General features: G+C 43.6%; 1 protein-coding gene across 1 annotated transcript in view; it reads right to left on the bottom strand.

Annotated features, from left to right (window-relative positions):
- Positions 1 to 5,615: 5,615 nt before the first annotated feature.
- Positions 5,616 to 27,292, bottom strand: part of SLC6A19 (solute carrier family 6 member 19) — an 82,684-nt gene continuing 61,007 nt past the window's right edge. Inside the window, exons 8-12 of the mRNA XM_073332433.1 lie at positions 26,240 to 26,396; positions 24,367 to 24,571; positions 24,051 to 24,210; positions 9,389 to 9,551; positions 5,616 to 6,169 (exon numbers count right to left, since the gene is read on the bottom strand). Coding sequence (XP_073188534.1) covers positions 5,960 to 6,169; positions 9,389 to 9,551; positions 24,051 to 24,210; positions 24,367 to 24,571; positions 26,240 to 26,396 — 895 coding nt within the window. The 3' untranslated portion in view covers positions 5,616 to 5,959. The remainder of the gene's footprint in view (positions 6,170 to 9,388; positions 9,552 to 24,050; positions 24,211 to 24,366; positions 24,572 to 26,239; positions 26,397 to 27,292) is intronic.

Here is a 27,292-nt window from a genome sequence, read left to right as displayed (position 1 = left end):
ACGGGTCACTTGCTGGAGGATTCTCTGCTCCTTGAAGTCTTTAAACTACGATTTGAGGACTTCAATAGCACAGGTGTGAGGTTTTTTTTGTAGGAGTGGTGGGTGAAATTCTGTGGCCTGCGTTGTGCAGGATGTCAGACTAGATGATCATAATGGTCCCTTCTGACCTAAATATCTATGAATCTATGAATCTATGTTCACAATGGTCTCTTCTGGCTGTGGAATATATGAAACGACAGAGGGGGTCCTCTCTATTCAGGAATGCCAACTGAAAAAAAATCTGTTTTCCTTTAAATAAGAAAATTAACCCCCACATTTTAATGTCTATCTTACAAGTCCCTTTACTGTCTATCTTACAAATGAGGACTTGTGAGGATTTAGTAATTCAAGTACCTACATTTCTCCATACACTAACTCACTGCCTTAAAGCATAGCTATACTTTTTTGCAACGGGCTATCTTTGTTATGTTGGAAAGTCAGGATGGATTGGCTAAGACTTGATCTTTTCTTTAAAAAAATGTGCAAAGTGATACATGTGGACAAAGGGGATAGCTGGATAAAAGAGGCTTACAGTGAGGGCCTTAAATGCTCTGGTGCTTAATACTTTAATGATTACTGTAGATGGCACCTCCATCAATAAATGGTGCAGTATCTGTAAGGTGGATAGAAAGCTGGCTAGATCATTGGGCTCAACGGGTAATGATCAACAGCTCGATGTCTAGTTGGCAGCCAGTATCAACTGGAGTGCCCCAAGGGTCGGTCCTGGGGCTGGTTTTGTTCAATCTTTTCATTAACTATCTGGAGGATGGCATGGATTGCACCCTCGGAAAGTTTGCACATGACACTAAACTGGGAGGAGTGTTAGATATGCTGGAAGGTAGGGATAGGATACAGAGGGACCTAGACAAAAGACAAGATTGAGGCAAAACAAATCTGATGAGGTTCAACAAGGACAAGTGCAGAGTCCTGCACTTAGGAAGGAAGAATCCCATGCACTGTGACAGACTAGGGACCGAGCAGCTAGGCAGCAGTTTTGCAGAAAAGGACCTAGGGGTTACAGTGGACAAGAAGCTGGATATGAATCGACAGTGTGCCCTTGTAGCCAAGAAGGCTAACGGCATTTTGGGCTGTAAAAGTAGAAGCATTGCCAGCAGATGGAGGGCCATGATCGTTCCCCTCTATTTGGCATTGGTGAGGCCTCATCTGGAGTACTGTGTCCAGTTTTGGGCACCACAATACAAGACGGATGTGGAAAAATTGGAAAGAGTCCAGCAGAGGGCAATAAAAACGATTAGGGGGCTGGAGCACATGACTTATGAGGAGAGGCTGAGGGAACTGGGATTGTTTAGTCTGCGGAAGAGAAGAATGAGGGGGGATTTGATAGCTGCTTTCAACTACCCGAAAGGGCTTTCCAAAAAGGATGGCTCTAGACTGTTCTCAGTGTTACCAGATGACAGAACGAGGAGTAATGGTCTCAAGTTGCAGTGTGGGAGGTTTAGGTTGGATATTAGGAAAACCTTTTTCAGTAAGAGGGTGGTGAAGCACTGGAATGGGTTACCTAGGGAGGTGGTGGAATCTTCTTCCTTAGAGGTTTTTAAGGTCAGGCTTGACAAAGCCCTGGCTGGGATGATTTAGTTGGGGATTGGTCCTGCTTTGAGCAGGGGGTTGGACTAGATGACCTCCTGATAGTCTATGATTCTATGATCAATATCTTAGTGTTAAGTCTTGTATAGTTATGTTGTTGTATTTGACCTGGGGTGGTAGGGTAGGTAGAGGTTAGCAGGAAGCTGCGTCCTGACTCTGTGTGCTGGAGTTAATGCTTGCTGTGTCCCAATACATCCCTGTGAGTCTATCAGTGAGTATTACAACTCGTAGCAGTAATTTCAAAATGGCAAAAGGACTTTTGCCTGAGAAGTAGTTTATGGTCACGCAGATGAGATTGGAATCTGTGAGTAGCTGACAGACTGAGCTGTTGCTCTCTGTGAATGAGTTGGTAGATGAGAAAGCAGTACAATACCTAGTAGTGGTTTTGGATAGTGATTCCAAAGCCTTTTACTAGCAGCTTGCCTGTGCGGATTGTGGTTCCTATAGACAGTTATGCAAGCATTTACACAACTGCTATGAGGGGGGATTGGCCTTTTTGAAATAGGAGAAAGAATGGCAAGTAGACTGTCTTCTGAGAGTGGCCAATGCTAGGTGCTTCAGAGGGAATGAACAGAACAGGTAATCATCAAGTGATCCATCCCCTGTTGCCCATTCCCAGAAGGACACCTGTGGAAAAGGATTTGCAAGCTGTCTGAATATACATTCGCAATTCACCATAAACCTAGAAAGCAAAATGTGGTTGTGGATGCTCTCAGCTAGGTAAGGAGCAGTGAGACTAAATTCACCCTGGTCTTCATCTAGCAAGAACAGTCTAAGGACCCTAAGTTATGTTCAGTGCACCAACAGATCTATCAAAGGAGACCCAGGCTGGGCAGGTCCAGCACAGTACCAGGAATGATTATCCTGTGATCTGGCTACCAAATTGCTGGTGCATGAAGGTAAAAGGATTGTCTCTTCCAGCCAGTTTACAGAAAACAGTACTAGAGTGCCTTCATGATCATGAAATGGCAGGCCATCTGGGGTATAACTGAGCAGTGTATTTTTGGCAGATTTTTTTAGACTGGGCATGGCTGCAGATGTTAAAGACTTGGTACTTTCCTGTCTTGCCTGTCCAGAAAGGAAAGCTGCAGCAAGGAGAGGCAGGACTCCCTTAGGGGAAATGCCCCAACCTACTAAGCACAGGGAGTTCACACACACTGACCACTACCAGAAACACCAGGTGGCAATTGATAGCTGCTGGTAATGTATGTGATGGCACAGTCACTGAAAGATAGAAGGAATGATACAGTTACAAATACATTAATGAAACATGTAACATAGCAGTTTGGCCCTCCAACTTTTATCTATAGTGATCAGGGGAAGGCATTTGAATCACAATTACTACAGGAGGTTTTCCAACAATGCCAGGTAACTATGTGAGGACCAGCATTGCCCACCTGCAAGTAATGGGGAAGTGGAGAGGGTAAACTGCACCATTGGTTCCATGCTTTGAGTCCAACAAAACTGGGATCCAAAGACATGTTTTCATAGAATCTCAGGGTTGGAAGGGACCTCAGGAGGTCATCTAGTCCAACCCCCTGCTCAAAGCAGGACCAATACCCAATTTTTGCCCCAGATCCCTAAATGGCCCCCTCAAAGATTGAGCTCACAACCCTGGGTTTAGCAGGCCAATGCTCAAACCACTGAGCTATCCCTCCCCCACAAACTTGTTTTGTCGTCTTTGTCTAGAAAACTAGATAGCACTCAGCTAGCTATTACTCTCCCTATGAGATTATTCTTGGACTCTGCAAACCATGCTTCCCTGTAACAATGTTCAGGCAACAGGGCCTTGCTTGTTCCTGCACCTACACGTGTGTGACGCGGCAGATTGTTATATCAGTGATCTAAGAACAGCATTCCAGAAGGTAGCAGTGGAACAGATGAGCCAGAGGTGAGCATGCCCACAAAAGATGTCAGGAAAGAGGAACATTACATTCCCATCCCGGAAGGCGAGAAGATGTGGTTACACAACTGGAAAAGGCAGTCTGGAAAAAATCCCAGACTTACTCCTTTTTAGAGGGGCTCGTATACAGTAATTCAGAAACTAAACAACTTATTCTTGCTGATAGAAAAAGGAAGAGGTAGCCTTGCTGCAGAGGCTGATTAAGGTTTCCTGCCCTGGGCCAAAGCAAGTGGGGAGAGCCTCCCCACCCCTTCTGACTTTGGTCCCACCCCCCATTCCACCCCTTCCACCTGTGGCCCCGCCCACAACACCATCCCTTTCTGGCCCTTCTCCCGTGGCCCCATCCTGTTCCACCCACAGTCCAGCCCCATTCCTCCGCCCTCCGCCCACTGTAGCCCTGCAACCCTTTTGCTCCTTTCTGCCATCCCGCACTGCAGCCCCAAGACGGGAGAAGCTCTGTCCTTCTGCCATGACCCCGGGGCCACAGCAGGAAGTGAGAGCTCCTGCAGTCCTGGGGCCACAGCCGGGGTCAGGGCGCTGGGGCTTCCCCTGCCACCTGGAACTTCTGAAGGGAACCAGGGTTGGGGCGCTGGCAGTTCTCTTGCTCCACCCACCAGTCCAGCACTTGTGCCGGGGACCAGGGTCAGGGCACTGGAGCTTCTCCAGCCCCACCTGCCTGCCCAGCACTTCTGCCAGAGACTGGGGTTGGGACACTGGGGCTTCTCCCACCCCACCTGGCACTTCTGCCAGGGACCAGGGTTGGGGATCTGTGGTTTCCTCTGCCCTGCCCCACCCATGGCTTCTGCCAGGGCTCCAGGCTTCCACTGCCCCATGGCAGATTTCTTCTGGGAGCCCATTTTTCTGGGGCCCCCAATTGACTGGTACTTCTGGGCATGGGCCTCATGGGCCCATTGGCAGATTTGCCACTGCCTTTCTATAGTCCACTGAAACCTGATGAACAGATTTATTGAAAGAAAAGGGAGAGTAAACACTGAGGATGCTCCTCAACTGTCCCAGAGGGATGCAGAACAGGATTTGAAGGTACCCTAGCAGATTTTTGTTCCTTAGAGTGGGAGACAAGTTTGCAGGCAGAATTGCCAGAGTATTTTCGGGACCTCAGCACACCGCAGTCTTCAATGCACAGTCTGGCCACAACAGCTATGCCTAACCTGGAGGATGTAAACCCTCCAACTTGCTAATAATCTAAATCCAACTATGAACAATAGCTCCATTGTTAAATATGGGACTTGAGCAGGCAGACTTACACCGAAGCTTGTGTGGATGGCAGACTACCTGGATTCCTAGGAGTTACTGTTTTAAATCCTTATTTTACTGGAGGGGATAAGTTGTAATGATTAGTGTAGACAGCACCTCCACCAATAGATGGTGCTATAACTTTATCTTAGTATTAAGTTGTGGTCTTGTTTGTTGTAGCTGGCCTGGTAGAGAGTTAACAGGAAGTTCAGTGCTGTTTGTGTGTGCTGAAGTTAGTACTTGCGTGGTCCAATAAATTCTATGATTCTATAAGCAAGTATTACAATACTGTATTAAAGTGAAGTGAAGGGGTGAAGATCTTATCCCAGCTTGCCCTAGGGTTGCCAACTGTCTAATCACACAAACCCAAACACCCTCACCCTGCCCCTTCCCTGAGGCCATGCCCACTCAATCCCTCCTCCCTACATCGCTTACTATCCCCCAAGGAGGGAGCATGCCTTAGCCCCACTGCACCGCCGGACTTTCAGTGCCTGTAATCTCCCAGTTTGGCTTCAGTAGCCTCCGGGAGATTCCAGGAGACTCCCGGCAAAACCAGGAGGATTGGCAGCTCTAACTTGTCCCCTGTCAGCTCCCTCTGCCATCAAGGACATTGTGGACAAGAGGTGTGTCTGAGACCACTCCTCCTTCCACTGTTTGTTAAATAGGAGCTAAAGAAGGTAGATTGTGCCATTCCCTGAGCTGCTGCTGCTACTCTCCTATATTGTCAGCAGGGGAAAGAACTATCTGCTGGCAATTAGAAAGTAAAGGGGAAGTTAGTGAACTATCCAGAGGGTATAAATAAATCAAGATATGATTTTCATACTTAGAAATGTTTTAATATTTAAATATTTAAAACTTTCACTTGAGGAAAGTATTTGTGATTCTGTGCAACACAATGATATCTGTGGTTAAAAACAATTGAGTGTGCAAGGCAGAGGTCAGCATAAAATTAGTGTTCACATTAGTTCTCCTGCCTGAACAGTCAGACACTGAAATCAGTTACTGTAGGATTCACTTAGTTTCATTGTTCCCCTAGGAACCTCACATCATTGCCCCTTTATGACAATGGAACTAACTATGGATTTCATTTACATTTTTTGGTTTGTTTTTCCTTCCCTCACTAACTAGGTTTTTTTTCCATCTCTTTGAAATATGTTCTCATGCACGATTCTTCAGGTCTCCATTCACAGAGGGCTCAGAAACTGAGATGACAAGGCCCTGATGTCCATCTTGTTCTTGACAGCAATTTCTGATGCCTTTGTAGATGGCGAGGACAGGGATGACCAAACAAGGCACTCCAGCCAAGATTACAATGATGGCATACACCCAGTCAGGATATCCAACTTTCTCTGATTTGGGGAACTGATCCTGTGAGAATAAACAATCAACTTTCAAGGACTTGTGGTGGGCAAAATATATAAGAACATTCAACTCAGGAATATAGTCCTGGAAGGGACTCTCTTTGGTTACTGAGTCCAGTCCCCTGATAATACAAGCAACCCTGTTATATCCCGTTCATAAATGTATCAAGATTCATCCTAAAACTAGTTAGGTTGTTTGCCCCTCTAACCCCATTAATAGATATAATAAACAGTAATACAGAGAAAACCCAGAACCATAACATTAATTCCTCCATAACATTATTTTAACTCTGAAAGGATAAGGGAGTATTTGTAGTTTATGCATTAAAAGATATAAAACAAGATTTTTTAAAAATAGCTTTTATAATTTGAGTTCCACAATAATACCATTTAGCATTTAACATCTTAAAAGCACTGATGAGGTTCAACAAGGACAAGTGCAGAGTCCTGCACTTAGGAAGGAAGAATCCCATGCACTGCTACAGACTAGGGACCGAGCGGCTAGGCAAGCAGTTCTGCAGAAAAGGACCTAGGGGTTACAGTGGACAAGAAGCTGGATATGAGTTGACAGTGTGCCTTTGTTGCCAAGAAGGCTAATGGCATTTTGGGCTGTATAAGTAGAGGCATTGCCAGCAGATGGAGGGCCATGATCGTTCCCCTCTATTTGGCATTGGTGAGGCCTCATCTGGAGTACTGTGTCCAGTTTTCGGCACTACACTACAAGAAGGATGTGGAAAAATTGGATAGAGTCCAGCAGAGGGCAACAAAAATTATTAGGGGGCTGGAGCACATGACTTATGAGGAGAGGCTGAGGGAACTGGGATTGTTTAGTCTGCGGAAGAGAAGAATGAGGGGGGAATTGATAGCTGCTTTCAACTACCCGAAAGGGCTTTCCAAAAAGGAAGGATCTAGACTGTTCTCAGTGGTACCAGATGACAGAACAAGGCATAATGGTCTCAGGTTGCAGTGGGGGAGGTTTAGGTTGGATATTAGGAAAACCTTTTTCAGTAGGAGGGTGGTGAAGCACTGGAATGGGTTACCTAGGGAGGTGGTGGAATCTTCTTCCTTAGAGGTTTTTAAGGTCAGGCTTGACAAAGCCCTGGCTGGGATGATTTAGTTGGGGATTGGTCCTGCTTTGAGCAGGGGGTTGGACTAGATGACCTCCTGAGGTCCCTTCCAACCTTGATATTCTATGATTCTATGGTACACACATTGACTAAGTAGTCCTCACAACATCACTGTAAGATAAGTACAGTAAGTTTTTGTTTCAGATAATTAAAATGAGAAAAAGGAGAGGTTGAGTGATTTGTCCAAATTCACAGATTAAGTCATTGTGGCATAGCTGGGGCTAGACCACAGGAGTTCTCTGGTGGTGTCACCTGGTCTATGCTCTAGACTACAGTGACTTCTTTGTTACTGCAAATTCTATCAACCTATTTTTTTTCTGCAGTAGATGGGGCTAGATTTTCTGAGCCTAGAGGGTTTTGTGTATGTTCTGAGTCTACCTTGTCAGGTTTCAGAAGTTTCATACCTGAGGGTGGCAGCTCTGAGAGGTGGCTCAGTTGGTTAGGAAGAAACAAGGAGCTCAGGGGTGGAGTTGAAGACCTGCCAAAGTATCTCCCCAAAAAGTGGCTTTTGTGCAAGCCTTCCCTCTTTCAGCTCCCTGACACCCCCAAATGTCTTCTGTAGCACTGCAAGCTCATGAGTCCCATGATACTAAGTATTTGTCTTAAAGCCTCAATTCCTGGATTCATGTGATTAAGTGAGAATTTCCATTTTCTTCTTTTCTTTTTTAAAAGTAAATTTCTAGCCATAGAAAAGCTTGAAAATTTGTATCAAATCCACACTGAAGGCTTAAAAATCAAAAGATAAATAAAAAGAACCCCAAACTTCCCATTTTTAAAAAATCAAAAGTTTTTGGGACTAACTCATGAATTTTGAATGATGGGGAGTTTGCAATAAAATTTTTGCCCAGACTTTCCTCTGACGTCCCCTCCCAAAGTGGCTTCTCCTTTAGGAGATCACAAATAAGAGACTCTTTGGATAGGGCTCAAGGTAGACAAACCCCACCTGTGGCAGCAGAACTACTGGCTGCAATGTCATTCAGTCTTCCTATAGGGCCAGGAGGCTGTGTCCTGTCCCTGAATATTTTAGTGCTCTTTGCAGATGCAAGGAAGAGGAGGCTGTGGCCCCTCTTGGCAGAACCCTTGAAAACAAGATGGAGGGTAGCATTTGGTGCCCCTGGGGAAAGCAGGAAAAGAGGTGATGGAGCTTCCCCAGAAGTCTGCTGAGGTAAGAGGTGAGACCTGTGTCCCAGGGGCTAACTGTAGGGGTTTGGGGAGCTGGCATACACTGTGAAAGAGGGTAAAAGAGATGGAAAGACCCTGGGCATGATTCACTTAGGGCGGGGAGGGAGGTAGAGTTTCAGGGCATTATCAAGTTGTGAAAAATCTTAAGTGGGGAGTTGGACCAGTATCTTTATCCTCTTCTTGGCCTGAGGGTGGTGAGGCTTCTGACCAGGGCCAGATGGTACAGCTCAGCGGTGCAAGGCTGGGGAGCTGTGAGGAATTGGCTGAGGCCTCCCTATTGTTAGTTCATGAGTGGCTGGAAAAAGCATTCATGGAACTCAGCTGTGTGTGTCCTTGCCTGTGGCTGTCTGTGTAAGTGCAGTACCTGGAGAGGTTTGCAACTTGTCATAATATCACAGTGGGAGAGGGAGCCCAGGTTAGTAAGCCAGTTAGAAAGCTCAGCGGTACCCCAATTCCAGGTTGCACCCTGGGAAAACCGATCACAACCTCACTGCAGCTCTTATGGATTTTCATGAATATAAATGGCTTCAGAATCTGACCCACTTGTCTTTTGTTAACAGTGACAGCTCTCTACATTTCAAACTGTTATGCAATCCCTACTTTATAAATGATTAAGTTCACAGGGTCCTGCCTTGATCCTGTCTCACAGTAGGACTCTCGTTTCCTTCTCTTGAGTAAAATTACTAAGACATCATCATCTAGCAATTCCCATTCATTTGTGGCTGAATTTAGAATAGCAAGTTCATTTGTCTAACATTTAATTTTTTATATTCCATTTTATGCACTGTAGCAGAGTATTCATGAGAACACTGTTGAATGGGCAACATGGGGAAGATGGATGTAATTAGTACACACACAGAAAGAAGGAGGCATACATAAAAAAATTGAAGATATGTGTTTTGACCTTATGTACTTACATAATTAGGATCCCAAACGATATAGAGCAGTTCTTGGTTGACTTTCACCACAAAGTAAAAGAAGAAGATAACTATCATAATGAGAGGACTGACAACTCTCCATGTGACCTGCCAGAAAATGTTGGGTTTGTGTCCAATCATGAACTCTATATCCTTGTTAAACCTAAAAGCAAAGGTAGCAAGTTCAGGAAATTCACTCCACAGTAGTGGTTTAACAAAGCACATTCAGAGACTGTCCAATCATATGCACAAATGACAAAGTAAAATGCCCTAATTGTACTTTTCAGAACTTTCCAATGCCACAGTAAAATATAAATGGTAAAAACAAGATTTAGAAATATTTTTCTAATTGAGCCAAATATCAATATAATTATCCTATAAGTTTGAATCAAATTTCCCAAAAGCAAGCCAGGAAAAATACTCTTAAAAACATGCATTATTTCAATAATTGTGTGACTGCTTCTGATTTCACACTGCTTATAATTATCAAGAAAAGCAAAAAGATCAAAGCTATCAACTTATGGCATGGTATCTTCAAAAAGTAAGAACAGGTGTGAATTGGATGACTGAGTGTAAGTTGAGTTTCCCTCTGATGTAAAGTAAAACTTCTCAAGGTTTTTCTGTTTGCACCTCAGAACTGTTTCTTTTAAAAAGTGTAACATCATTTATTACTGAAAGGAGAGAAGGCAAATTGAAGGCATTTTTAAATGTGGCTTTTATGTATAAGGTCCACTTAGATAGTCATAGCAACTGTATTTCAGAGTGTTAAGTAGAGGACTGTGACTTTTCTTAACCAGACACATGCTACTTAATTATAGCCATTTTTGAAACTGTCCTTCAGTCCTCTTTTGTGACTGTCCAGTAGATCGCTTGGGCGTGTATCTGATTGAGCTATTGAGTTGCCTTAACAGCTGTGAATGGTGCACAGAATCAGGATCACAGATGCCCACACTCAGCTTTCCCCAGAGATGCTCCACCTCCACTCCACCCCTTCCCCCAAGGCCCCACCCTTGCTCTGCCTCTTCCCGCCCCCACTCTGCCCCCTCCTCAAAGCTCTGCCCCTGTCCCGCCTCTTCCTGCCCCCATTCCACCCCCTCCCCAAACATACCCTGCCCTCATTCTTCTTCCTCCTGATCAGCAGCAGGCGGGAGGCACTAGGGGGAGGGGAGGAGCTGATCGTCAAGGCCCATGGAACAGATGATCGGTGGGGAGGCTGGTGGGTGCTGAGCACCCACTATTTTTTCTGTGGATGCTCCAGCCTCAGAGTCGGTGCCTATGATCAGGCTGAAAATAAACTATCATATATATTTTATTTTTTCCTTTTATGTGAGTGGGACAGAGCCCCAGCTGCCATTGTAAAGCTGCTAAAAACATGTGGTACCAAGGCTGGGGGCATGCCTAAATGGGAGAACAGACACTTCCCGGGTTATGCAAAACCCGACTTACGCAAATCTGCACTTACAGAAAAAGTTCCATAAGCTAGAAATAGGAAGTGGGTTGTTTTGGGTTTTTTTGCGTGACAGTCGGGAATACATTTCGACTCATGCAAAATTCAACTTACTCATGGCGTTCCAGAATGGAATGATTGCATAAGTCGGGAAGCATCTGTAAAGTTTTCTATTTGCAGACACTTTCCGTTTTGATGAGATATATTATTTTTTCTCTTAAAATCCATAATAATATTTGAGGCATTCTGGGACTCCTTAAGCCTCTGTGCTGAATACTTACAGCACACATTGAGTTCAATTGGATTTTTGTGGGTGATTAGCACTTCTGAAAATCCAGCTCAGTGGGTCTCAGTTTAGCAGTCAAAATCAGAAGCCACTTTTGAAAATTTTGGCCTTTACCTCTCTATGACCCAGTTTCCAAATCTGAAAAACAGGGAATAAGGGATGAAAGGACCCTGACACAAAGTTGCTGGAAGGATTGCACAGTCTGTTACCCACAAGAGTAGAAGCTTCCATATCACATTAAGCTTGTGCTGTTTGTTTTTAATATTTAGAACTGTCCAGATCAGTACAATGTCACCTAAGCACTGCACAGCAGGCACTGGCAGATTCTGAAAAACATGCAGGAATAAACCGTACACTGTTCAGGAATGGCTACTGTGTAGAAATCTTTTTTAAAAACTTAAAGATTCTACTACTGTCTTTCCCAGTTAGGAACATAGGAATTGCCACACTGGGTCAGACCTGAGGTCCATCTAGTCCAGTATCATGTCTCCAGCTGTAGCCAGCACTTTATGCCTCAGAGGATGGTGTAAGAACCCTATAGGAGGTAGATGTGGGATAAACTGCCCCAACATTAGGTCTCATCCTGATTTTTAGTAGTTAGAGATTGGCTTATGCCCTAAAGCATGACATTTTTATGTCCTTTCCAAAAATTTTATCATTAACTATAATTTTGCTTATTCTTGTTACTCATGTAAATGTCCAATCCCTTTTTGAATATTGCTAAATTCTTAGCCTGAATAACTTCCTGTGGAAATGAATTCCACAGTTTAATTACACATCATTTGAAAAGTATTTCCTTTAATCAGTTTTTAATTTGTCACCTTTAACTGCATCAAATGTTCCTTTGTTCATGTGTTGTGAGAAAGGGAGAATAGAAGCTCTTGATCTCACTTCTCTATAACATTCATTATTTCATATACTTTATCATGTCCCCACATGCTACTCCTAAATCCTTATCTCCTTTCTATTTTCCTCACTAGGAGTTAACTTCCACTTTTTAAAGGATGCCTTTTTGCCACACGCTGCTTCTTTTACTTTGTTGTTTAGCCACAGTGGCACTTTTTTGGTTCTCTTATTATGTTTTTAAATTTGGGTATACATTTAAGTTAAGCCTCTATTATGGTGTCTTTAAAAAGTTTCCATGCCACTTGCAGGGATTTCAGTTTTGGCACTGTACCTTTTGATTAATGTTTCACTAACCTACTCATTTTTGTGTAGTTCCCCTTTCTGAAATTAAATGCTACAGTGCTGGGCTGCTGTGGTGTTTTTTTTATTTTAATAGCCTCTCTAATCTCCCTGAGCATTTCACAGTTACTATCACCATCCTGTTCTGGTGGTCAGTAATATATCCCTACTGTTATATTCTTATTATTAGAGCATGGAATTACTATCCATAGAGATTCTCTGGTACAGTTTGGTTCATTTAAGATTTTTACTTCATTTAATTTTACGCTTTCTTTCACATATAGCGCCACTCCCCCACCAGCACAGTATTTTGTACCCTGGTATTACTGTATCCCATTGATTATCATCATTCCACCAAGTTTCTGTGATGCCTATTATATCAATATCCTCATTTAATATGAGACACTCTAGTTCACCCATCTTATTATTTAGACTTCTACCCCTGGTATATAAGCACTTTAAAAACTTGTCACTTTTTAGCTGTCTGAAATTACATAATGTAATTGAATGGGACTATTTTTTTTCATTTGACTCTTCCTCATCAGATCCTACCTGTATTTTATCATCTTCCAGCCTCTCCTCCTTATTAGGACATAGAGAATCTCCATGAATAGATTCTCCCCTAAGGTATATCTCTGTTCAAACTACGTGTTCCTCTGCACCTGTCGGTTTTTCCCCAGCCCATAGTTTAAAAACTGCTCTATAACCTTTTTAATTTTAAGTACCAGCAATCTGGTTCCATTTTGGTTTAGGTGGAGTCCCTCCTTCCTGTATAGGCTCCTCTTTCTCAAAATTTTCCCCAGTTCCTAATAAATCTAAACTCCTCCTCCCTACACCATCCTCTCATCCACGCATTGAGACTCTGCAGTTCTGCCTGCCTACCTGGCCCTGCGCATGGAACTGGAAGCATTTCAGAGAATGCTACCATGGAGTTTTGGACTTCAGTCTCTTACCTAGCAGCCTAAATTTGGCCTCTAGGACCTCTCTCATATCCTTCCCTATATCACTGGTACCTACATGTACCACGGCCACTAGCTCCTCCCCAGCACTACACATAAGTCTATCTAGATGTCTCAGGAGAGCCGCAAACTTTGCACCAGGCAGGCAAGATACCATGTGGTTCTCCCGGTCATTGCAAACCCACCTATCTATGTTTCTAATGATTGAATCGCCCATTGCTAATACCTGTCTCTTCCTAATAACTGGAGTTCCCTCTCCCAGAGAGGTATCCTCACTGTGAGAGGATACCACATCATCATCTGGAAGGAGGGTCCCAACTATGGGATTGTTTCCTTCTGCTACGGTTGGATGTTCTCCTTCCCTGAGACTTTCATCCTCCTCAACAGCACAGAAGCTGTCAGACTCGGGGTGAGACCATTCTACTGTGTCCCAGAAAGTCTCAACTATGTACCACTCTGTCTCCTTTAGCTACTCCAGTTCAGCCACTCTGGTCTCCAAAGCCCGTACATGGTCTCTGAAGGCCAGGAGCTCCTTGCACTGAATGCACATATACACCACCTGCCCATAGCATACATGCTGCATTGGGTGCAATAAACTGATAGCCCCACTATGTTGCTGGACTTCTGCCTGCATTATCTTTTTACTCCTGAAATTAAATCCTTTGTTGAGGTTTTGTTTTTATCAGGCGTTTTTTTTGGCTTTAAGTTTAAAGAATGAATCTAGCCCCCCTCACACGCTCCCTCTCGCAATTCCCTTGCAAAATTCCCCTGTTAGCCACTCCTGTTAACTCTCTCTAGTTCCTCACAAGTCCCCTCTGGGCATCACTCACCTAAATAACTTTGTATCATGTGCAAATGTTGCTACTTCGTTATTCATTCCCTTTTCAGATAATTAATACATATATTAAACAACACTGGACCTAGTACTAAACCTCAAGGCACCTTTGCTATGAAGAAAATTGAGCATTTAATCCTTCTCTTTGTTTTCTCTCCTAGTCAGTTCTTGATCCATGAAAATACTTTGCTTCAGACGCCATGACTCTTTAGCTTCTTAGTGGCTTTTGTGCTAGACCTTGTCAAAGGCCTTTTTGTAAGTCTAAAATTATGTCAACCAGTTCTCATAGATTCATAGATTCCAAACCCAGAATGAACCATTGTAGTCATCTAGTCTGACCTCCTGCATAATGCAGACCATAGAACTTCCCTGAATTCATTCCTGTTTGAACTAGAGTATATCTTTTAGAAAAATTTCCAATCTTGATTTTAAAAACTGCCAGTGATAGAGAATCCACTACAATCATAGAACTGTAGAAGATTAGGGTTGGAAGAGACCTCCGGAGGTCATCCAGTCCAACCCCCTGCTCAAAGCAGGACTAACCCCAACTAAATCATCCCAGCCAGGGCTTTGTCAAGTCAGGCCTTAAAAACCTCTAAGGATGGAGATTCCATCACCTCCTAGGTAACCCATTCCAGTGCTTCACCACTCTCCTAGTGAAATAAGTTTTCCTAATATCCAACCTAGACCTCCCCCACTGCAACTTGAGACCATTGCTTCTTGTTCTGCCATCTGCCACCACTGAGAACAGCCTAGCTCCATCCTCTTTGGAACCCCCCTTTAGATAGTTGAAGGCTGCTATCAAGTCCCCCCTCACTCTTCTCTTCTGCAGACTAAATAAGCCCAGTTCCCTCAGCCTCTCCTCATAAGTCATGTTCCCCAGCCCTCTAATAATTTTCATTGCCCTCCACTGGACTCTCTCCAATTTGTCCACATTCTTTCTGTAGCGGGGGGGCCCAAAACTGGACGCAATACTCTAGATGTGGCCTCACCAGTGCCGAATAGAGGGGAATAATCACTTCCCTCGATCTGCTGGCAATGCTCCTACTAATGCAGGCCAATATGTTGTTAGCCTTCTTGGCAACAAGGGCGCACTCTTGACTCTTGCTAGCTGCAATTCCAGTTGTGTTTTGGCCTTTCTGATTACACCCCTGCATGCTGGAGCAATATTTTTATACTTCTCTCTAGTCATCTGTCCAAGTTTCCACTTCTTGGAAACTTCCTTGTTGTGTTTAAGCTCACCGAAGATTTCTCTGTTAAGCCAAACTGGTCGCCTGCCATATTTGCTATTCTTTCTGGACATTGAGATGGTTTGTTCCTGTGCCCTCAATAAGGCTTCTTTAATATACAGCCAGCTCTCCTGGACTCCTTTTCCCCTCATATTAGCCTCGCATGGGATCCTGCCCATCAGTTCCCTCAGGGAGTCAAAGTCTGCTTTTCTAAAGAACAGGGTCCATATTCTGTTACTCTCCTTTCTTCCTTTTTTTCAGGATCCTGAACTTGACCATCTCATGGTCACCGCTGCCCAGGCTGCCACCCACTTTTACTTCCCCTACCAATTCTTCCCTATTTGTGATCAGAGGTCAAGAGGAGCATGGCCCCTATTTGGTTCCTCCAGCACTTGCACCAGGAAGTTGTCCCCAACACTCTCCAAAAACTTCCTGGATTGTCTGTGCACTGCTGTATTGCTCTCCCAGCAGATGTCAGGATGATTGAAGTCCTCCATGAGAACCAGGGCCTGTGATCTGGAAACTTCTGTTAGTTGTCTGAAGAAAGCCTTGTCTACCTCATCCTCCTGGTCTGGTGGTCAAAAGCAGACACCCACCACGACATCACCTTCGTTGCTCTCAACAAACTCTAAACTTAACTCAAAGACACTCAACAGGCTTTTCTCCAGTTTCATACTGGAGCTCTGACCAATCATGCTGCTTGTTGCACATACAATACAACAATTCTGGGTAAATTCTTCCAGTGGTCAGTTACTCTAACAATCTATGCTTATTTTCAGTCTAAATGTGTCTAACTTCAACTATCAGTCATTATCTATTATCAGATTTCTATTCCCCATGTAAGTATTTTTAGACAGTGATCAAGACCTTTTTACTACTACTTTACTGGCACATTCAAATATTTCTAAGAGAATAGCAAGACACAACTTACCTTTGCAGAAACTGTGCTGGTTAGATGTGTTTATATCACAATCTTCCAAAAATTGTTGTTGTTCTGTTTCAACCAATTTGACTAATAAGCCTTACATATGTACCTGGCTATATTTCCTCAGATCATCCCCAGAGCCTTTAAAACATGAGTGGCTAACAGGGGAATTTTTCAAGGGAATTGCGAGAGGGAGCGTGTGAGGGGGGCTAGATTCATTCTTTAAAACATAATTACAGCATTTACTACCCTCAAATATTCTATAACAGTGGTTCTTTTTAATGAGAGTGCATATTTTTGTTAGAGGCTCAGCCACTTCATATTTAAGCTTCTTCAGAAGAAGATGTGTGTCCCTATGAGTGCTCCACTGTAGATGTATCTGCGCCTCTGTACCGCTAATCAGAGATTTTAGGTAGCAGTGTCCATTCAGCCTGCACAGGTGCTCTCCCTCCCTCGTGGTTTGCCTGAAGACTATCTAATGCTGTGCGGGCAAACTACCCCCCATTCCTTCTCTACCGCAAAGCCCCATATTGGGAACTCTGAAGTAGAGGGGAGGAGGGTAGGTTGTGGAGCACCCATAGGGACACACATCTCGAAGAACCATCGTTTCTGCACAGGATGAGTAACGTCCACTTCTTCTTCGAGTAGTGTCCCTCTGGGTGCTCCACTGTAGGCGACTTTGCAGCAGTATCCCCAATGAAGGGCTGAGACTTCGAGTGGAGTCTGTTATTAAAGAGAGTAGTGCAGAGCCAAAGATGGCATCAGAGGCTGAGTCTCCAGTGATCACATAGTGCTCTGCAAAAGTATGGGTTGAGGCCCAAGTTGCAGCTCTGCAAGTTTCCGTTATGGGGAGATCCTTAAGGAATGAGACCGAGGTAGAAACTGGCCTCGTGGAGTGCGTGCAGAGTCCGGATGAAGGCAAGAGGTTGAGCCCCTGGTACAGTGAGTAATGCAACCAGAGACCCATTTGGATAATCTTTGAGCCGATATTGCAGAACCTTTGGATCTTTCTGTAGCCAATGATTTTAGTTTCTTATCCATTTATTGTGTGATGTTAAGATTAGTCAATATGTTTTATTACATATATTCATTGTATGTTAATTAGAGTTAATTTGTAGGATTATAAAAGTATATGATTGATCAGTATTTATCAGAACCAAGCTAAGTTCCCTCTAAGCTGTGTGACCGCACAGCAGCCTATTAAGTGCCACGCAGGCACGCAGGGCTGCGCTGGGGAGAGATGCCCCCCCATAGCACCATACTCACTGCAGTGCCCCTCCCCAAGCCTCGACAGTACCAGGTACATAATGGCACCAGGCTCACACTCAGCAGGGGCCCTGCGGCCTGGCCCGGCACTCCACTTCACTAGGCTCCTCTCTGGACCCTTCCCCATGCTCCTATGGGCCCGCCGGCCCAGGGCTCCTCTCTCTGACCCCGCCCTCCATCATGGGGTGGGAGGGTGGAAAGGAGCCCATCATTCCTCTGGGCCACTGGTGAGGGATGGTCTACGGTGGACCATCATTGGCAGCCCGGACTGTGGATGGACCTGCTGCGGCCAAGGGGGAGAGGCTCCCCAACCCCGGCCCTAACCCAGCGCTCCTCTTGGACCTGCCACAGATGAGGGGAGTGGCCCTCCAGCCCAGCCCCCTGGAGCTGCTGAGGACAGGGAAGAGGTGCCAAAACCAAGCCTAGCCCAGGAGCTGCCGGGGCAGCCTGCACCCCACCCCCTCACCCCAGCTTGCACCCCCCAGGAGGAGGCTCTCACCCCCTTCTGCACCTCAACCCTCTGCCTCAGTCCTGAGCCCCTCATCCTTGGCCCACCCCACACCCCCAGCCAGAGTCATTAGCCCCCTGCACCCCAACCCTCTGCCCCAGCCCTGAGCCCCCTCCCACACTCCGAACCCCTCGGCCCCACCCCATCACATGAATTTTGTTATGTGCACCAGTATGGAGGTGATGTGTCACCTCCATATTTGTGCACATAACAAAATTCTTTCAGCACATGTATGGGAAAAATTAGAGGAACACTGGAACCAAGTATTAGATGTGAGTAAGACAACCTGTAGGCTGAGGCCTGCAAGACTTTAGCTTAGCTATTTTAGGCCTTGGAGACAAGAAACCATGACTTAAATCAGTGACTGAGAAATAACCCTAAGATTATGGGAAAAGAGGAACTAAGTGGTAATATTGCACAAAATTATCCAGAAGATTAATATTAGATCATAAAAATACTGTAAAGGCCCATCTGTCTCAGATGTGTGTCTTAATCACAGGATACAGGTTGTGCATCAGTACTAGCGAGAATAAAGGCAAATTACACAGCCTATAGAAAAGTCGGGTTCCTTAAGTTTCCAATAAGACCAATAAGAGAAAAGAAGGTTGACACTTTTATGGACATGCACAGAATGCAGGTATAGACAGAATCACATTATAAAAAGGGGATGCCCAGAATGGGAAATAACCCTAAGATTATGGGAAAAGAGGAACTAAGTGGTAATATTGCACAAAATTATCCAGAAGATTAATATTAGATCATAAAAATACTGTAAAGGCCCATCTGTCTCAGATGTGTGTCTTAATCACAGGATACAGGTTGTGCATCAGTACTAGCGAGAATAAAGGCAAATTACACAGCCTATAGAAAAGTCGGGTTCCTTAAGTTTCCAATAAGACCAATAAGAGAAAAGAAGGTTGACACTTTTATGGACATGCACAGAATGCAGGTATAGACAGAATCACATTATAAAAAGGGGATGCCCAGAATGGGAAAATTGAGCTCCCTATGGGAGATTCCAGCAGGAATCATTCCTCTACTGATGATCGAGCCTTGAGGGACCCATCAGACCCTAACACTATTGTTAAGGATGTGAGTATAATTATATTTGTAATTTTTGCATAGGTCTGTATAAAATTTCTATATGCTTGGTAATCATAACTTTAATTGTAACTTTAATAAAACTTGTAAAATAGACTAGACTTTGTACTGGTGAATGTATGTGTGGTCACACTACCCTTAGTCTTTATGTGTTCCTAGGGACCCTAACTCTGAAGCAAGTAGCAGAGGTGACTTTCATAGAATCAAATCATAGAATATCAGGTTTGGAAGGGACCTCAGGAGGTCATCTAGTCCAACACCCTGCTCAAAGCAGGACCAATCCTCAATTTTTGCCCCAGATTCCTAAATGGCCCCCTCAAGGATTGAACTCACAACCCTGGGTTTAGCAGGCCAATGCTCAAACCACTGAGCTATCTCTCCCCACACTCTGTTAAGCCTGAAACTGTATCCTCCAGAGCTGAACCTACGGTGGTGTAATACCACATTACAAAATGCACTTTGAATAAAATAAAAGGCTACATTTCCACGAACGAAAGAGTTTAGGAGACTTCCTATAGTCCTTAGTCCTGTCCAAGTAGAATGCTAGCATTTTTCTAACATCTAGCATAGGCAGAATCGCTTCCCTGTTATCATGATGTGGTTTTGGGAAAAAACAGGAAGATGGATTTGTTGATTCATATGAAAAGCAGAAGCTACTTTTTAGGGAGAAACTTGTGATGCAGCCTCAATGTTACTTTGTCTTTAAAAAAGAGTGTGAATGGCAGGTGTGCCATCAGGGCTGCTATTTCTCCTATGTGCCTAGCTGAGGTGATGGGAACCAGAAATGCTGTCTTCATAGAATCATAAAATATCAGGGTTAGAAGAGACCTCAGGAGGTCATCTAGTCCAACCCCCTGCTCAAAGCAGGACCAATCCCCAATTTTTGCCCCAGATCCCAAATGGCCCCCTCAAGGATTGAACTCACAACCCTGGGTTTAGCAGGCCAATGCTCAAACCACTGAGCTATCCCTCCCCCCCATGGACAGGTATGAAAGAGAGTAAGTCATTATGGGCTCAAAGGGAGGCTAGTTAAGGCTCTGAGAACTAGATTAAGATTCAAGGTTTGAGTGAAAAGAAAAAGAGGACTTGTGGCACCTTAGAGACTAACAAATTTATCTGAGCATAAGCTTTCGTGAGCTACAGCTCACTTCATCAGATGCATTCGGCTTGAGTGGGTGGTCTCACATGCAGGAACAGGTTTCCAATACTCTTATAGGAATCTATGTGTCAGTGGGTGAGCGAACACTGAGTATCCATCTACTTGACAGTGGAAGGCCATTATGAGTGCTAGATGTACTTTAAGGGAGCTGAGAGAGAGTTCTGATTTTTTGAGGTCTAAAACACAGTCTAAAATCAGAGGGAGGGAGAATGACACCAAATTTGGAATTGTTTCCATTTTTGCAGGTAAGTATGCTGAGTGGTCGATTTTGGCTGTGTAGAAACACCTTGTCAGACCATTCTACCACTAAGTATTGGAACCAAGAAGGAGTCAAGCCTAGAGATGAAAGATCCACAAGTTGGGGTAAAGGATGAGTCTGTAGTTTTAAGAAAGTCATTTTGAGAATGGGCCAAAGACAGACCAGAGGACATACTGCCATCTGTGCCAGGTAAGGGAACCAACCTTACCTTGGCCAGGAGGGGGCAATCAAAATAACCCTTGTCATTGTATTGTCAACAGGATCTTGGATAGTAAAGGAAATGGGGGAAAGGAGTATAAAAGGTCCCTGACCCATGAGAGAATGAGAGCATCTCCCAGAGACTGTTTCCACAGGCCTCTCTTGGAGCAATAGTGAGGACATTTCTTGTTCCAGTAAGTAGTGAAGAGCTCTATAGTCAGGGTTCCCCAAAAGGCAAATATGTCGTGAAACACCTCTGAGTTCAGTTCCCATTCGTGGTTTTGTGAAAAGTTCTGACTGAGACTGTTGGCTGTCATGTTCTGTATCTCTGGTAGGTAGATGGCTTAGATGAGCATGTTGTGATGGTTGCACCAATTCCAAAGTTTGAGTGCTTCTGTACAGAGGGAGTGAGATCTGAAGCCTCCCTGACGATTTATGTAAAACATATTGTCCATCATGATCTTTGTGAGAGAAAGTGTGCACAGGCGTTCCTGGTAGCTCTTAATGCTCCCAGCCTATTAGGGAGGCATCCTTCATCAGAGTTGGTGATGGTTGTACAAACGGGACACCTGTTCGGACATTGGATGGGTCTTTCTACTAGTCCAGGGAGAGCTTTACAGTGTAGGGCAATTATAGGGGTTTGCTTAGTTTGTCCTTGTTTGGGGAATAGAAGGATCTGAGCCACATCTGTAGACACCTCATGAACAACCGAGCGTGTGGCATGACGAAAGTGCATGCTGCCATATGACCAAGCATCTGTAGACAATTCCTGGCTGATGTTTGTGGACTGGCCTGGACTATCTCAATGAGACTTGTGAGGGTGGTGAACCTGTATAGCAGGAGGAATGCCCTCACTTATACTGCGTCAAATTCAGCACCAATAAACTCCAGTTGCTGTACTTGGGTGAGTGCTGATTTCTGGGTGTTGAGCTGTGGGCCCAGTTGTAAAAATGTGCACATGGTCGTCTGAGTGGCTTGTGTGGCCTCCTTAAATGAGGGAGTCCTTAGGAGGCAGTCATCAAGGTATGTTCACAGGTGTGCTGCTATGATGGACAGAACCTTGGAGAATACCCTGGGTGCAGATGAGAAGCCGAATGGGAGCACCCTGTATTAATAATGGTTCTGGCCAAAGGTGAACTGTAGGAACTTCCTGTGCGACAGTTTGTATTGAGATGTGGAAGTAAGCATCTTACAGGTCCAAGGCTAAAAAACAATCTCCTTGCTCTAGAGCTGAAATAATTGCTACTAGCATGACCATCTTGAACTTCTGCGCCTTCACATATCTGTTTAATGCCCTTAGATCTAGAATGGGCCTCCAACCTCACTTCGTCTTGGGGATCAGGAAATAACAGGAGTAAAACCCCTTGCCTCTGAGTTGCATCAGAACTGATTCTCTGGCCCCTAAGCATAACAGATTATCTCTTTTCTGGCAAAGTAAGTTCTCATAAGAAGAGTCCCTAAAAAGGGACAGGGAAGGAGGGTGGCTATGGGGGAGGGGTGTGAATTGAATGGCATAACCCTTCAAAATAATTTTCAAGACCCATCTGTCGGAGGTGATATTTTGCCAACTTTTGAGAAAGATGGTCAGGTGACTTCCGAAGGGCCATGACAAGTGCATAGATGGCAGTTGATTTTGCAAGGAACAGCTGTTTGAGACCGTGACAAACCTGTCAAAAGTGCTTAGGGAAGGAGGGTTGTGAGGTCACAGACTGGGGGGCTAATTGCTTCCATTTTTGTATCCTGGATCTTTTACATTGTGGCTCGTAAGAGTGCTGTGATGATAGGTACTGAGGTGGTCGTGAACTGTGCTGTGATTGAGAGCCATATTTTCTCTTTTGTCCAGCAGTATAGATTCCCAGGGATCATAACGTGGCCTGGGAATCCTTCAGAGTATGAAGAGAGGTGTCAGTCTTATAAGCGAAGAGCTTGGGGCCTTTGAACGGGAGATCCTCAACCATTGGCTGTACTTTCTGGGGCAACCTGGAAAGCTGTAATCAAGATGCCCATCTCATTACCCCTGCTGCGGAGACTGAGTGGGCTGTTGTATCTGCTGCGTCCAATGCCATCTGTAGTGCAGTTCTGGCTACTAACTGGACCTCTTTGAAAATGGCCTGAAACTCTTCTTTTTGCATCTCTGGTAGACGTTCAATAAACGCATGGAGTTTTCCATAATTAATAAATTCATATTTTTTCTTTTTTGTTTTTTTTTCTAACTGAGAAAAACAGAAAGTCTAGACTACTATATGCCACTATGAGGGTGATCCCTCCAGCAAGGGGGGCGGGGGGGAGACGACCTCATAAAAAGTTCTTTTTTTAAAAATCCCAACAGGGTAAACAGAAACTCTAACTATTAAAGACAACAAAAAGACTAAAAATAACTACTACTTAAACTAATGATGCAGAGAAGGAAGAGATAACTTCTCGCTCCATTTGAGGCCAAAGGTAGTTGAGAAGGAACTGGGGGCGATTCACATGCACAGCACTCAATAGTGTCAAGGCAAACAATGAGAGCGCATGTGCGGGCCGAACAGACACTGCTACCTAAAATCTCTGATTAGAGGCTTGGGGCATAGATACACCCACAGTGAAGCACCCATAGGGACACTACTCAAAGAAGAAGTCTTGAATATGTAGCTAGGCCTGGTGACTTACTGCTTTATAAATTATCAATTTGCTCCAGGACCATCATCTTCTGACACCTCAATCGCTGCTATCATCTCATCATTATTACCAGAAAGAATTAACTAAATCAGAAAGTTAAGAAGTAAAGATGTTTAAGTGTATTTACAATGAATCAATACTTTAAAATACAGGTATATTTCCACTGACAGTTTAGCATAACCGTAGGCACCACACTTAAGATTCATATGAACTAATTATTGCATATTTGCATTACACTGTCTAATACTCATTTAAAAAAACTAGGAATTCATATGCAGAATACTCTACTCTTGAACACTTGCTAAGTATATTATTCTCTTGCAACCCTTCTGAAAATAATTTGGTTTTATTTTAGGTGTGTAGTCAGGTATCATTTATGGTTTACTATTACCTGTTGGCAGAAAAGCTGCATAGCTTTAATCTACAGTACAAATCAAGAACACTAAATCTTAACAGATATTTTTCTCTGTTCATTGAGAGAGTTTTTTTTAAAATTGTAAGACAAAGGCTAAATTATGTTTGTGTCATTCCTGTGAATTCCATTAGAGAGCAGACATGCACTGGGGTATAGTAAGATGGCAACTATGGTCTTCATTCAGTCCTGCATAGTTTCTACAATACTTAAGTCTATGTTTATTTCATACCTGTCTATCCCATAAATGTAGACGACTGAAAACATCTCACAAAAAGCAATTATCAGCAAGGGAATTGATCCAGCAAAACTGTCAAATAGTGCCAGCCAGTAGTTACCAGAATTCAGCACAAAAATAAAAGCAAGCAAATAAGACCCGGCACAAATCAAACCTGAAAATAAAGAACAAAGTCAAATATTTTAGACATAGACTAAAGCATAAAAACTAATAAGAAATGTGAGACTGTTCACTTCTAACTAATTTTAAGACAAGACAATTCCAAATTTCTTTAAAGATGAGAGATACTGAAGAACCATACAATACCTACCTGTAACAAGTTCCTTAGGCCATTTTTTGGGTATGACATTAAGATCTTGCAAAGGTACAAGAACACCTTCCATGTTTCCAAACATAGATGACAAGCCTAAGCAGAACAGCATGATAAAGAAGAGAATGGACCACAAAGGTGAGACAGGCATTTTGGTGATAGCTTCAGTGAAGACTATAAAAGCCAAGCCAGTTCCTTCAACTCCCTGTAGAGAAATAACAGCAGACTCAAAACGTAGGAGCACTGACACTATTTAGCATTTAAAAATACTTCCATGTATACCATAGATGGTAATGCATTATACTGTACTATAGTTATACATTTCTATTTGTTTTCATAAATCAACCCTAATTCTGCATTATGTTTACTGTTACATGTATAAAGTATATTACTGAGATAACTTTTCTGGAATGGACAATAACAAAATAAAATCAAACCATGTAACCAATTTTTCCCTATAGTTTTCTCCTTATCTCCCACAATTGTGCCATGAATAGAATGCTCATTGAAACCACTGGGAGTTCCGGTTGAAAAGGACTGTGCAGATGGAGGCATTATATCAGATTATAAGAAGCCCAACGAGCCAATTTAGATGGAGTCAGTTTTTCACAGAATAACATCAATCCTAAATAGAGCATCACTATAACTAGAAGTGCAGTTTACACATTGCAATTCAGTAAGACAGTTTGAGTTATGCTCTGAAACCACTCCTATTTCATGGGCAATAAACCCAAATACAAACTTTTAAAAATATCCACAGTTTTTAATATATGTTAAATGCTATTTAGTTTGCAAAGTCAAGCATTCAAAAGCTTGAAAATACCAGATTTACAAATGCCAGAGCAATCTTTATTTCCCCAATTTGTGCATCCATCCTGTGCACTGAATAAGGAAAATATAGTATTTGAAAATCCTGTGGAAAATATAGTATGTGATCATGTAATTAAAGACAGTATCCTAATTCATATAAACAAAGGGTCTAAATTAAGATGTCCAGGAAACTGTAAATCTGACAATCCCTAACTTTTGATTGCTTGTCTTCACAACCTAAATAGTTACCTCAATGTAGGGTTTTTTCATATGTATTTTCCTAACTTTTCTAAAAGATAAAGGTAAAAATAAAATTCTGTTATATACAACTGTAACAAACCCTTCCCACCAACCAACCATCAGCAGGGTTTGAAACCTAACCCTTTAGCATGGCAGCACTAGCTGCAGGTAACTGAACTTCAGGGTTAGCTGGCAGCAGGTATGGTTGTTGTCCCAGAGTGGGGCTGGATGGGTCCAGGGGTGGCTGGGATTGGTTGGAGTGGGGAACTTGGCCCAATTCTTTCTCCTCACCTTGGGAGCTGAGGGAAATCCTGCCCCACATTGTGCCCCAGAGGGAGACATGGGCCATGTTTTGGGTCCAGGCTGGGAAACCAGCCTTTCTTTCTTTTCTCCCACTATAGCTGCTCTGGCAGCTCCTAGGCTTTTCCAGAGTAGTGTTGTCTCCCACCACTTTAACCGTACACTGAGCCTGGGCTTTGAATATTTGTGGGTTTTTTTATTATTCTGGGTGGCTGCCAAAAATTTCTTGAGGAATGAAAGTGAGAGGAGGGAAATGTCAATGTTTAACAGTTTATAGCTCAGCAAAAGCTGAATGGATTTTCATGTGCCAAAGAAAAAGCACTTCCCTAGTCCAGAGGCATTCCTTCTACCAAATATCAAAAGCATGCTGTAAATGGAGTAGATCTGAAAGCATCTCATAGAAAAGGTTGCAACAGGTTCCTTTATAATGGTTCATCCATTGCATTTCCTTTATAATGGAAAGCGTTAAGAAACTTAAATATAAGGGCTGTTACCAGCTCACTCTGTAGTAGTGTCAACTTACATCAGTTAAGAAACTTTCGAGGTTACAGGTCTCAAACTTAAGGCCTACAAAAGTCATTGTATCAGTCATGTTACACCACTTCTGCATCTGTTCAAAGTTTTCCTGGGTTACATTACCTTCTGGCAAATCGAAAGCATTTGTCAGGGTAAGAATATTTCTGTAAAAGTAAAATATAAATAATTGGAAATTAATGTCTGTATATAAGCAAACTAAGATTTCACCTTCTCACCGTCATCATCAAATACATTATCATTAATTCCATGTCTCATAGTCATAAAGAAGACACAATAAAGAAAGGTGTTGTATTTGTCTAGTTGTCTGTGTACAGGACTGAGTGCTAGGAAGTCCACTGAGTTTTGCAGGTACAAATTCTAATGTGGGGGCCCCTACTATGTGTCACTATGACAATGCCAGCCTGACCCCCAGTGACTGAGTAGGGGGGGATGGGCAGAGAGGACAGCTGGCCCCTCTGCTCTCAGAGCCCTAGCTGGCTAGAGGGCAGGGAAGAAATTCCACTCCTGGCCTCCTGCTACCAGCTCTTCTTTCACTGGAGAAGGGGAATGCTGTTCCAGAGCAGCTCTGCCCATCTGGATACAGGGGATTGGCCATAGGCCACCTGACTGGCTCTGGGGTGAACTGGCTGACAGAGTGCAAAGAAAAGCCCTCATAGGTCAAAAAGAGAGCACATGCTGCTACTGGGAGGGGCAGGCCTCACTAAATGCAGCCTGAACCCAGGGCTAGGAAACTCATCCAGGAAACATGGTGTATGCAACCCACATCCAACACTGAATCATCCATTGTATTCCATGCCTCAGTTCAGGAGACATTATGGAAAAAATTCTGCTGGCTTTGTACGAACCAATGAATGAGATTTTTAATGAACTGAAGGACACAGACATCATCAGAGAAAGTTACAGCACTTGGGCAACCCCCATCATCCTGGTCATGAAAGCATGGGAAAATCCAATTGTGTGTGGACTATTGGAAACTCAACCAATTTACACATAAAGATGCACATCCCCTTCCTCAGCGAAGCTGCTCTTCATTCTGCCT

The sequence above is a fragment of the Lepidochelys kempii genome, chromosome 2 (genome assembly GCF_965140265.1).
Source record: "Lepidochelys kempii isolate rLepKem1 chromosome 2, rLepKem1.hap2, whole genome shotgun sequence".
Taxonomy (NCBI): domain Eukaryota; kingdom Metazoa; phylum Chordata; order Testudines; family Cheloniidae; genus Lepidochelys; species Lepidochelys kempii.
The sequence above is the reverse complement of the archived record's forward strand: the minus strand, read 5'-3'. Positions and strand labels throughout refer to the sequence as shown.